This window comes from Aquila chrysaetos, chromosome 3, assembly GCF_900496995.4.
Source record: "Aquila chrysaetos chrysaetos chromosome 3, bAquChr1.4, whole genome shotgun sequence".
NCBI classification, from domain to species: Eukaryota; Metazoa; Chordata; class Aves; order Accipitriformes; family Accipitridae; genus Aquila; species Aquila chrysaetos.
Genome location: NC_044006.1, coordinates 1,953,734 through 1,966,235, shown reverse-complemented (window position 1 = coordinate 1,966,235; position 12,502 = coordinate 1,953,734). Strand labels below are relative to the sequence as shown.

At 53.8% G+C, this 12,502-nt stretch overlaps 1 protein-coding gene across 11 annotated transcripts in view; it reads left to right on the top strand.

The window, feature by feature from the left end:
• Positions 1–12,502, top strand: part of ZNF512B (zinc finger protein 512B) — a 36,450-nt gene that overhangs the window by 10,320 nt on the left and 13,628 nt on the right. For 4 of the 11 annotated variants that reach the window (XM_030008640.2, XM_030008635.2, XM_030008639.2 and 1 more), the window contains 8 exons: positions 102–355; positions 1,119–1,196; positions 3,542–3,676; positions 5,059–5,183; positions 7,697–7,789; positions 8,665–8,763; positions 9,481–9,768; positions 10,397–10,588. In XM_030008640.2, coding sequence (XP_029864500.1) covers positions 102–355; positions 1,119–1,196; positions 3,542–3,676; positions 5,059–5,183; positions 7,697–7,789; positions 8,665–8,763; positions 9,481–9,768; positions 10,397–10,588 — 1,264 coding nt within the window. The remainder of the gene's footprint in view (positions 1–101; positions 356–1,118; positions 1,197–3,541; positions 3,677–5,058; positions 5,184–7,696; positions 7,790–8,664; positions 8,764–9,480; positions 9,769–10,396; positions 10,589–12,502) is intronic. The other 7 variants (XM_030008641.2, XM_030008636.2, XM_041122318.1 and 4 more) reach the window with 5 other exon arrangements.

Sequence of the window (12,502 nt, the reverse complement as noted above, 5' to 3'; positions counted from 1 at the left end):
CCGCCTCCATTCCCATGATCTGGGCTGGTGAAGCGGGGAGAGGTGTCAGGACATTTGTCTAACAATCCCTCTTTAAACAAGCCCTCTGTGCTTTGCCCTAGAGCTGCTGAGAGTTCAGCTTGCCCCACCATCCATCCCAAACAGGCAAAGACGGAAAAAGCCGTGGCCCAGGACCACGCCGAGAATGGCGAGTGCCTGGTGGAGAGCCGGGAGAGCAAGGAGTTTCAGATCGCAGCAGCTGAGGCAATGGCAGCCGCCACCCCCACGGCGAAGTCCTCGAGCGGCAAGGATGCCGTGCAGCAGGGGGGCAGCCAGGCCTCGGTGCAGGAGGAAGACCCCGAGAGGATGAAGCACAGTAAGATTAGAGCCTGGGGCTGTGCTGGTTCAGGAGCCCAGAGAATGGTGTCCCACGGGAAGGGGCTCTGCTCCAGCCAACGCTGCTGCGAGTGTCTCTCTGAATGTATCCAAGCCTTGTGTCAACATCCTGATAATTTGCCCCCCCAGTTTCTTGCAGCTCCACTGGGAGTTAAAAACCAATTGTAGCTGTGGTGGAGCTATTTCTATAGGACCTATAGGATTGGAAATGGATTGAATTCCCTGCAGCATAGCAAGCTGCCATGTCAGCCTGTCTGTCCTCACTGAGTGTGGCAGTTTAAACCAGGGTGGTTCTGGCAAACCCATTATCCTGAAGTATTGGGACAGGGTAAGGAGGCTCACTCTGTCCATTACCACTGCGGGGCTGGCAAGCAGGGCTGTGGTTGTCCCCATCATGGCATGGGTTTACACTGCTTGCAGCGCCAAAGTGAACCACCCCCAGCCACCTTAGCTGCGGAAACCACACAGCTTTTGGCACTAGACAGAGCCACCACTTCCACTCATTGAATTAGCCCTGGATACCATTCTCTCTCCTGGTTTTGTGGGGTGGGAAGCAGCATCCCGTTAGTGTTTGGTGGGTGGGTGCTTCATTTGACAGCCCCTGTATTTCACAGGGTAAAGGCCTGCTCAAGGTGATCCACTCCTGACATGGAGCATGTGCCCACCCCATGCCCTGGGACTGCTGAAGCCCCCCTGGCAGTACAGTTATTTGACCAAATCTCTCTCTCTGTTTCTCTCTTTTGAGTCAGGAAGGAAACAGAAAACTCCTAAGAAATTTACGGGGGAGCAGCCGTCCATCTCGGGGACATTTGGACTGAAAGGTAATACAGAGATGACTCTGGTCAGCTGTAGGGTTGTAGCTTCTCCCTGGGGTATTTCAGGGAAGCCCCTTCCCCAAGAGCCCTCCCTGTGGTGGAGATAGATGGCAGCCACCCAGAGCCTGGGGATATCACGCTGGAGGAGCTGGTGCCTTTTAACGTAAGAGTGTCATAACGGGAATGAAAGGCAGCAGCAGAGCTGTCACTGATAACAACCCTGTCTGCTCTGCTTGGGAGCTTGTCGCTGGGAAATGAGGGAAGAGAGGAAAGGATCCAGGTGTGTCCAGCTGTAACACAAGAATAACGAGCTGCTGACACAAGCGAGACATGAGAAACATCATCTCATCATCATCCCACCGTCCTGGGATGTCACAGTATTTCCAATAGCGTCGAGAAGGATTTCTGCTGCGTGGAAAGGCTGGGTGACGCATCCGTCCCTCAGACATCGTCTCCAATGCTAGTCGCCCACATTCAAGAAAGTGAATTCAAGGGGGAAGAGATGTGTTACCAGGATGTTTTCTGAGAGGAGCCTCAGGAGTTGGCTGCTTCAGCCTGACAAAGCAAGGGCAAGTGGGACTGTGGTCGTGCTCCATAAATACACGCGGCTGGGCTGGAAAGGAGGGAGGAAACCTGGAGCATCCCTGGCACGAGAGTGGCTGGATTCGGACTGGCTATGAGATTCATTCAACCAGGGAAATAAAAAGCAGATTTCCAGGCACTGCAGGAGGCAGCACCTTCTAGTACAACAGGCACTTGGCAGAGAGGCACTAATGGCTTTGAAGGAATTAAACACTTAGTGAAGAGCAGGCTGGATGTGGTCTCTGCAATTTCCTTTCCCCTGGCTCCTGGCAAGTCTGGGGTTGTTACCCTTAACTTCCCCACAGAGGCACTGCCATAGACTGAAACGTCTGCTGTGGGTTCCTCGAGAATAAGCTGGTCCCCCTGGTGACCCGCTGCCTCAAATAGAGTGAAGAAGGGGCAGGCGTTTGCCTTCATCCCCAAGGTTCAATGCAGCAGTTCACTGCCCAAAGACAAGGGTGCCACCAGCTATCCCAGCCAAAACCAGCACACCATCGTGGGTTGCTGTCTCCATTCAGACCCTGGGTTTGCAAGAGCCACGACCCACAAATTCAGGGACATGTGGACCCTTGCAGGGCAGGCGTGGATTTGACCCTGGCACTCACTGTGTTGCCTCCAGCACCTTCTGTGGAAGCGGAGGCATAGGGCTGAACTCCACATGGATTTGGGGGAGGTGGACCCAGCGGAGATCCCCCCTCCTCTCTTCGCCGGCCTTTCCAAAGCATCATTTGCAAGTTGTGTTTTCCGTAGTGTCATTTGCAAGTTGTGTTTTCCATTTCTTAGATCAGCCCAGGAACTGCTGAGGGATTCAGTGCAGCAGAGGGGGATCGGGTAGCACTGCCGCTGCTGGCATGGCCTCAGCATGTGCTGAGCCTCCTCCTGCTCGCTTGGCCCTGCTCCGTGCAGGGAGGGTACTTCGGTGGTTGGCAGAGACGCCTTTAGCAGTCTGAATGGGAAGCACACGCTTTGCCTGTGCAGCCGTGCGGGGATGAGGCACAGGGAAGGTGGGAGGGTGGATGCGTTCAGGAGAAGCTGACTGAGAGCCTGGTGCTCTGCCTGCACGGAGAGCCCTGCCTTCAAGTTCCTCTCCGCTTTGCAGGCAGGCTTGCTGACAGTCACCAGCAACCCAGGGCAGCTGCTCCAGGTTTCCTCTTCCCCGTATGCCTGTTGCCCAGTCACCCCTCCTCTCCTTCTGTTCCTTCCTGACCCTTCCCAGCACCTGGCGGGACCGGGAGAGGCCTGTGTTCATTGTGACAATTGCATACGGATCCAGCCATGAAAGGTCCTGCGGGATCTGGTATCTGGGATCCCAAAGTCTGCCCAGTTTTCTAAGAGGGACCCTGGTTCCTTGGCCTAAGCAGTTAGACAGCCTTTCCGGTGTAGGAGCATTAGCAGGAACATCACTTTTATATCCTGAATTTGCTGTTCCAATTCCCCCTTTCAGTTTCTTGCAAAATGCCCTTTTGCCTCCTCCTCAGCCTGTCTTTCCCACAGCCTGCCTTGCTGGAAGCATCCTACCCCGCTTTGCCATGGTGTTTCCATAGTTCATAAACTGTCTGGGTTGGGGGAAATGATTCTGTTTATAAAACACCACAAGCTGCTATGATATTGCTTGTCATAATTACGGACCTGATCCTACACATACAGCCTTGGCAGACCTACAGACAGCTCAGCGTCCCTGGGTTAGAGGTAGAGATTTCTTACATGCTAAATGCGAGTTGGTCTGAGGCTATTAAAGCAAGTACTGAATGAAAATCTTCTGTCTACAGGTCTCGTCAAAGCAGAGGACAAGGCAAAAGCCCATCGAGCTAAGAAGCTGGAGGGGAACACCAACACAGAGGAGCTGAAAAAGAAACCTCCAGGAGCTGGTGTGAAGAAGGAAACGGCTGTGCATCTACCAGCAGGTGAGGCTGGCAGAGGCAAAGCACAGGCAGCAGCTCTGTGTGCAGCTTAGCTGCTTACCCTCTGCTCTGCTCCAAGCCTGCACGGTCCCCACCTTCACTCGCAGCTAGTGGTCCCCACACCACTCCTGGCCCAGCAGGCTGTTTGCTGGGTGAGTTTTCTGGCAGGTTTGCGAGGAGAAGCAGCACAAAATCAGAAGTAGGAGCATGCAGCTCCTGCCCTTTTGAGGTGTAGCACAGATGGGGGAACAGCCGCTGCTCCTAAATAAAATATTGGTGCAGCCACAACTGACATCCTGAAAGGGGTGCCTTACCTTCATGTCACTGCCAGGAGAGATTGCTGCAAGTGTTGGGAGTTGATAGCCAAATCTTGGTCCCACCTGGCTTCACTGTGACCACAATTTGGGTCGGCATCTGGGATGATGGCACTTTTCTAACATCATCTCCATGAATGACACCAATGCCTAACTCTGGGCATGATTATGTCTTCCCCAAGCCTCTGAGGTGCAGCCTACACCCTAGCGCAGGTTGCTGACTTTCCCTGGGAGCTCTGACAGCAGGAGGAACGCAGGATGTGCAAGATAAATACAGCTGCAACGCCTTGCACTGCTTTCAAATTCAAATAAAAGACTCTCTGATCTCACAGCCATGCAAAAGCTTCCAAATAAACAGACTTGGTGGATTTTATTCAGACTGGGCTTTCCTTGCTGGAAGCCCAGCACTGTTCTGCTGAGAACACGGCATGAACTCTGGACCTGGGAGCAGGTTTTGGCCCCGTGTATCTCTTAGTTCGGGTGTTTTTAAAGCCTGTCACAGCCATTCAAATAAACAGATGCCTGGAAGCTAGCACTCCCCTAGCTGCCTGGGTGTCTGCCGGGAAGAGGATTGCCAGGGAAGCTTTCCAGGCACACGTCTGGGTAGAGCTGAGATGCTCACCTTTGTTTCACTCCCGCTAATTGTTTCATTTGGCAAGGGGCAGTTATTCCATGCAGGGCAAGACGAGGTGGCCGAGAGCATCATCATGTTTTAACTCCCAGTGTGCAGGATACCAGCGAGGTTGGAAAGATGAACCTCCTTTTCCCCATGAAATGCCAGCAGGTCAGGTAACTCCACATAAAGTGGCCCAGTGACCCAGTTGCTCAGGCAGCTGCAGGAGCTGTGGGGCAGGAAGAGCTGCAAGTGCCTGCATGGTTGTGTCCAGTTTTGGCTTGGCCCATGCCTGGGAGAGTATTTCTCTGTTTTTTTAACATCAGGAACTTTCCCCACTTCAGTGCTTTTCAACGTAGCAAATCAAGGCTTATGACGGGGCTGTCCTCTGCCGAGCAGCCCAGGCATGTTGTGGTCTCTGTGGCTGGGCATAACTCCTCTCTCCTCTCCCTCACCAGCAAACCCCGAGGACCAGTGGCAGCGGGAGATCAGCGAGAAGGGAGAAGTCGCTTGTCCAACCTGCAGCGTTATAACCAGGAAAACTATTGTGGGGCTCAAAAAGCACATGGATGTCTGCCAGAAAGTAAGGACTTGCTTTATTCAATCACGCATATGTGGATATTGGAGGGGAATGGATGTGTCCCTGTGCCATTCATAAATGCATATTGGTGCTCCTAAAACCAGTTCTGGGCTGTGTTTGATAGAACACTTGCTAGTCATCTTCAGAGAGCTGGCTGCCTTGTATCGATTCAGAGGGATTTGGACACCTAATTCTCAGCAATTCTGAATCCCTTTGTGGTCTGGGCCCCTTGCCCTAGGGTCTCCAGCAGAGTCGGGTATTTCTAGTAGCTAAATGAATAGTTTTAGGACTGGAGAGATTGTTGGGGTTGTCTCTAATCTGGCCTCCTCCGGAGTCCTGGCTGTGGGATTTTACTGTGTGCCATGCCTTGCATCAGGCCAGATAAATTGTGGTTGAATGAGAGCATGTCTCGGGGAGATACCGAGCTTGGATCTGCTCAGGCAGCCTGTCAAGACACAGGAGTTCAGTAATGGTGCAGTGAAAAATTGTCTCTCTGCCGCACTGCCATCCATCAGAGCACAGGATTACGTCTTCATCCATCACCTGGCACGGTGCAGAGCCATCGCCACAGAAAGCCAACGTGGGATCGATGCCTCCCGCTTTGAAAATATGTGGCTCGGCTTTGATTCCACATTCATTTTCTATAAATGCCTCCTCAGCCTTTGCCTCGCTATTTATACAGCAGTGGGACGCTACGCTCCCTTTCAAACCCCGTACTACATCGATGCTGGGCAGCATCCTGCCTCCTCTGAAGCCCTCCTGGCTTCAGTGGAGTGGGGATCTTGGCCATCACTGCTCATATCTCCTGTGCTTTAGAGCATCTCCCAAGCCAGGCAGTCTCCACATCGGCTGCACGGCCAGCCGGCCTGCTGAGCATGACTCTGCCAGAGCAGTCAGGCCTGTCTTTCCCGCTATAAATAGGCTAGTGAGTGTTCAGCCGAGGAACTGGGGCTCCAGCCCAAGGAGCAGGTGTTTTGTCACCCTTCCCCGGGAGACACGGTCCTTGCTGGGGCTGGCTGTGCTGCTCCGGGAGCTGGGGTGCTTTGTGGAATCCCTGCCAGAGCAGCCTGTGGCCCAGGGAGGACAGTCCCTGAGCACTGTGTGTGTGACCACAGGTCCAGCTCTCAGCATTTCATCTCTGAGATGAAACTATGGCACGTCCTTAGCGAGGCCCGGCTGCTACAGGCATGTGGTATCCCCATCAGAAGTGACCCTGGAGTGCAGGCGCCCTCTCAGCTTGCTCTCTGCTTTAATGATTGAAGTATTTCTTAGCTGGACAATGGGAAAAGGATGTGCAGGCTCCCAAAACTCTTACAAAACAACGGAAATCAGTTTCTCCATTCCTTGCTTGTCACTAAGCAGTCTGCCCTGTTTCCTTTGGTTTTGGAAAGGAAATAAAGGATGGGGACAGTTGCAACATGCTGGGGCCTGAAGGAGACGAGGGCAGGTATATCCTTCCAGCATCCCAGGTGGGAGGGCTTGTTAGAATATGGGCATGGCATGTTCTTCAGTGTTGACAGGAGGAGTAAAGCCCAAATTGGCTGGCATTGGCATCTGATGAGTCAAGGAGCTTTCAGCATCCACCTTGTTAGGCTCAAGCACTTGGGTCTGGAACAAGGTTAACCGATGGGAGCACAGGTATGAGTGAGTCATTCCCAGCTGGCTGGAGTGAGTTTATTCTTAATTTCCCCAGAGCTCCAGGATGAGGAGGGTTTTGCAGCTCTATCTTCATTCCCTCTCCACCTTCTAGTCCAGGCTTGATTGAAGGGGAAGTGTGAAGGTGGGGCATCAGCCAAGCAGGAAGAGCAGGAACAGCCATGGCTGTCCAGGCACTGGCTCCCTGTCAAGACATCCTGTCTCTAGGTGCCCAGAGCGTTCACCTCCTAAGTCAATAAATTCTGGTACCTGCCCCAGCAAAAGTCATGATCTGCTTACTTACTTTGCAAGTTCCCCCTGTACATTGGTGTGTGCATTTAGTGCATCTCCCCAGTCACTCAGGAGGCCAACTCGGGTCAAACAGCAGAGCAGCATGAGGCGGGAAGTATTCTGCTGTGATCGTGTCCAGCAGCGCCTTAATTTCAAACAGCCCAGGCGCCCAGAAAGTGTATTGTACGCCAGCATCTGTGGTAGTTAATAAGGCTGCAGAGCATAGTCTGCTAACATATTGGTAGATGAAAGCGTCTTCTCTTTCCTAACCCTTTAACAGGAAGACTAAGACACCAGGTCCAGATGTTTCCAGACAGTGGGGCTTTAAATCTACATCCAAAATGGAATGTTTTCCAAAAATTGGGGCATGTGGGTTTGATAACAGTATCCAGGACAACAGAGAGAAAACTCTGAGCTGCAGACTGGGATTGGGATGGGGGACAGGGATGCTGCGTTGCCTGCTGGGTCCCACCGCTGGGTACTGCTGCAGCAACAGCTACCCATGGGGCTTACTGACAAGCAGCAGCAGCCCTTGGAAAAATGAATGGTGGACTGTGGCCTCCACGGTGACTTGCCTTTAATTTCTTCAGCTGCAGGATGCCTTGAAGTGTCAGCACTGCAAAAAGCAGTTCAAGTCCAAAGCTGGGCTGAATTACCACACCATGGCTGAACACGTCAGCAAGGTAAGAGAGCTGGGCTGCTCTCATCTCGCACCTCGTTTCTCGATGCAGATGCAGATGACGAAGCAATCGGCAGTCTGCTTTTCTTTGTCTTTGTAAAGGAGGGATTCACAACGCGCCACCATCTTTGCAGTATTTCACATGCTGTTCAGTCCAGACGGTGGCCTTCCCCCTTCCCTGCTGAGCAAAGCTATTCCTTCCCAGGCAGCTAGTTAAGCTCACGTTGATCCTGGGGAGTAGAGCAGAGGGCTGGAAAAATAAAACAGGATTTCAAGTACCAGAACAGGGGGAGATTTGGTGAGTATGGTGAGGTGGATTTTGAGTGGCAAAGCTCTGCCTCCAAAACTGCCCACAAATCCGGGACTGATGGGTTCTGCCTTGCATGAATCTCAAAATCCAGTCTTTAGCTCTCCACGATGCATGTGAGAAGTAGCCACAAAATTTATCATTAATAAAATCTGGCAGGCACCAATTTAGATGCTGTTCTTAAAAATCTGGTCATGTACATCTCCAAGATACCAGAGCAAGGCATAACCACATTTCTACATGTCCCGTGCTTACTAGTTGTGACTTGTCTTTTACCTGTGCGTTAAAATCCTGCTCTTCAGTCTGGCTGGTGAATCATCCATGCAGGAACTGCTCCTGGGTTTCTCAGCTGGCCCTTGGGCTGCAAACACAGGAAAGGCATGAGCAGATCTGGCACCTAATGGTGAAGGTGTTGGCATGCAGTAAAACAGTGGGAGATCCAGCTCTTCTAACAAGAGATTCCCCCCAGCCAAGGGCAGCTCCTGCGAGGCAGAGGTTTACCACTCACTCCTGGCACAGAGGACATGAGTAAATGGTTGACTCTGTCGCTTCTGTTACTTCCTTATTTCCAGCCTGTTCCTGTGGAAACCGCTGGACTTGGTGAACAGGAAGAGCGGGAAAGGCTGAGGAAAGTGCTAAAGCAGATGGGAAAACTCAAATGCCCCAATGAGGTACGAGAACGATTCCTGTTTCTCGTTCTGTGAAAAGGTGGAAGGAGTGAGTCCTGGTGCACAGGCGGACGTGCACTCTCCAGGCATCCCTTGGCACGCACTTGACTTTTCCACCTTAGCTCAGCCATCCCGGTCCCTGTCCCGCTGGCTCCGTGTGCTCCAGCGATGGGCCGTCCCGGCAGGAGGGTGGGCGTAGGGCAGGTTGAGGAGCACTGAGGGGCAGATTCTGCCTCCTGAACTCGGGAAGGGGCACAGCCGGCATTGTCCTGGGCGCAGCATAAAACTAAACCAAACCGCAGCAAAAAACGGTCGTAAGCCGGTGGCAGACAAGTCACGAACAGGTAATGGGGGCGTGTGGCAGAGGTTTGTCCCTGCGGATGCTTTACTCTCCGTGCAGGCGGTGCCTCCCCAACGCCTTTCCCTCCCGCTGCCCGCTGCGCGTCTGTCCGGGGAGGTCTGTCGGTGTGTCGGGGCAGGTAGTGCCAGAAGCAGCCCCCATCCCTCCGTGGCACTGTTGTGCCTGTGCATGGCTCTTCGGGGGAGAGGGGCCGGCCGGCAGTCCCCCATCGCTTGGAGGGGATGGGTTGGTGGAGCTGCTCTGCGGAGGGGGCTCCTTAGGACATGTTCCTCCCTGGAGCAAAGGCACCCCGACCGTTTCGACATGGGCATGTGAAGCCCCAGCCCTCCTTAACCCTCCCCTTCTCCACATCTCCGCAGGGCTGCGTAGCCAACTTCTCCAGCCTGATGGGCTACCAGTACCACCAGAAGCGGTGTGGGAAGCAGCTTGCCGAGGCCGACAAGCCTGTCTTCAGCTGTCCACACTGCGGCAAGAAGTACAAATCCAAGGCCGGCCACGACTACCATGTGCGGTCAGAACACACGGCCTCGGTGAGCCCCCCGGACGCCTCCGCAGCCCGAGGAGCGGGGCCATCCCCCCCTGGGGGTGACTGCAGAGCTACAGAGCCTGTGGGCAGGACAGAGCCGGGCAGGGCCGGGCCGGGCAAGGCAGGTGCAGACATCGGACCGATGTTGTTTTCTCCCTTGCATCACCACGCGCGTGTGTTGGACCATGCGGTGTTGGGGGGGAATGGGCTACAGCCCCCTCTGTCCCTCCAAAAAAGCAGGATGCTGCGTTTATGGGAGTGGAGCGGTCGGCAGCATTCCACTTCCCTGATGCCCTCGGGGCTGCGCTCCAGCCCACCCTGCATCCGTGCTCTGCAGGGAAAAAAAAGAGCTCAGGCCGTTCCCTCTGCAGCAAGTGCCGGCTGCTTGCCAGTGCTGGGGTGGCAGGATCCGTCCCTGGGGAGCATCCTTTTCTGTTCTGTTGATCCCTACTGACTGCATCTGACGCTAATAACTCCCTAACTCTAATAAATGGAGACGTTTATACACGTGGGAGCGCGAAAGAACGGCATCAGTCTAACGCATGGCTGGCTGCTGGGCTGAGGGAGGCGGGCGTGCTCCCCTTGTTCCCATGCTCGGGTGCAGAGTCACGCTGGTGTCTCTGCAGCCCCCGCCTGCACACAGCAGGTCTGCAAACGCACAGCCCAAACCCCAGCATCCCTGTCCCGGGGCTGGAGAGCTCTCTGCTTCACCCCTCGTCATGCCCTTCCTGACTCTGGCTCTGTTGCAGCCTCCGGAGGAGCCAGAGGTGAAGCCGGAGCCCGGCCCCATAGAAGATTTTGAAAGGACCCCGAGCGGCCGCATCCGTCGGACGTCAGCCCAAGTAGCTGTCTTCCACCTTCAGGAGATAGCGGAGGACGAACTCGCCAAGGATTGGACCAAGCGGAGGATGAAGGACGACCTGGTGCCTGAAACGAAGCGGGTGAGAAGCCTTTATTTCTCCTTTTTTTGCATTGGCTGTACACTGAGATCCTGGGATGCTAGCATGGCCCCGGCTGGCTGAGGGCTCACATGTCTCCATTTTCTGTGCCTTAAATCAATTAGGTGTGATGGCAAATTTATTGCTAAAGAGTCCACCCAGCACGGGCTGAGCCCCAGTGGACGGGAGGCTCCATACAAGCCTGGCAGCAGGCAGCTTTGCCCTTTCCACTGCCAGGACCCAAATCTAAATGGAGCAAAAGGTGGTGCTTTGTGGGCAGTGGAGAGATCAGAGTCCAGCCCAGAGGATGTTGTGGAGGGAGGTCAGTTCTGGTCTGTGCTCAGCAGTGAAGTAGGGGCTGGCAGCCAAGAGAAGCACGTGAAGAGAGCAGAGGTCACATCTGAAATGTTCTCCCTTGCACTGTTAGAGAGCAAAGATGCCTCAGGCAGAATTTCCTCCCTTCCATGTCTCTTCCTTAATTTCTGGGAGATGCTTCCCCAGAGGTAAAGGGCCTGCAACATCACTGGAGCAGTGCTCCGGCGAGTGGAGGAAGCCAGAGCGCGGAGGCAGGGCTGAGCCCTGCAGTCTCCAGCAGCGATGCATGCGTGGCCTGGTGCTGCAGGATCTGCATGGCGAAAGTTGGTGCCCTGGCAGTCTTGAGCTTCGTGGAGGCATTGGAGTAACTTGTGAAATCAAACGTCCCTCCTGGCTGTGGGAGGAGGTGATTCCTGGGAACATCCCAAAGCTGAAATTCCCTCCAGGAACGCTCCTTCTGGACCATGAAAGGAATGAAGCAGCAGTAAATCATAAACCTTTTCAGTGTAAAAGGGAAAAAAGAGAGGGAGTCGGAGTTTTTTAATCCTGTGGTTGATACTTTTTGGCCAGCGCCAGGACTCAACGCAGAGCCATCCTGCAAGTCTCTGCACAAGTGGCAGTCTGTTGCCTGAGCAAGTAACTCTACAGTTAGGCGCCACATCTTTTCCTTGCTCTGAACAGTTGGGCATTTTTTGTCCAGTGCTCCAAAATTCACCCTGGGCAGGATATTGGGCACGTTGCAAAGATGGGAGTGAGAAGCAGAGGGCAGCAGGTTAAAGCTTTGCCGCAGCTGAAAAGCGTGGTGGTGCCTCTGCCCTGAGCATGCAGAACAGCCCCAGCCTGCCTCAAGCCAGGAAAACAGCCCAAGTCCCAGAGCCAGCCTGGAGAAGCGATGCAGCTCACCCCAGGAAAATGAGTGGCACAATAGCAGAACTTCAGCTGAAATACCTTCCCGCTGCCGCAGCCTGTCCCGTGCTGTCCTGGCACGTGTGTGTTCTCGGCAGAAGTGCCACCGTTGTCCTGCAGAGACCTGGAGGAGCTCAGCCAAACTCAGCTCCCAGTCTGGATGTGGTGGGCAGGTGAAAAACCAGCACAGAAACAAACCAGCATCTTCTTTACCCGCCTTGGCATCCTGGTGAGGTGGCTGGTGCAGAACAGGATCCGGCCACAGTGCTGCCATCCTCCTTTGAGCAGAGCTGGGGGTTTTAGGGCCAGAACAGGTTGCAAACTTTCTATTTCCCCATGCTTGGTGTTGTCGTTGTTGGTTTCCAGATGACTTCAGCTGCAATGCATTTATAACATAAAAAAATCAAGCCCAAAGTAGCTGTTTCATTTCAAATACTGTGGGAGGAGAGGTGTGGTGCTCTTTTCTCCCCTCTCCAGCCTCAGCACTTGCATTCCTCTCTTTCCTCCTTGAATTGCTCCCCTTACTCTTGACTTTGGGTATTTTCTGTTTGAATTGAGGGAGCAGCCAGGACTCCCAGGCCTGCACAAGGGGCCCATGTGCAAGCTGACATACAAAGGCATTGTAAACGTCTCGGCTGCTGGCATAATTGCTCTGTAAAATGCTGTTTGTGGTGGTGGGTTTTTTTATCAGACATT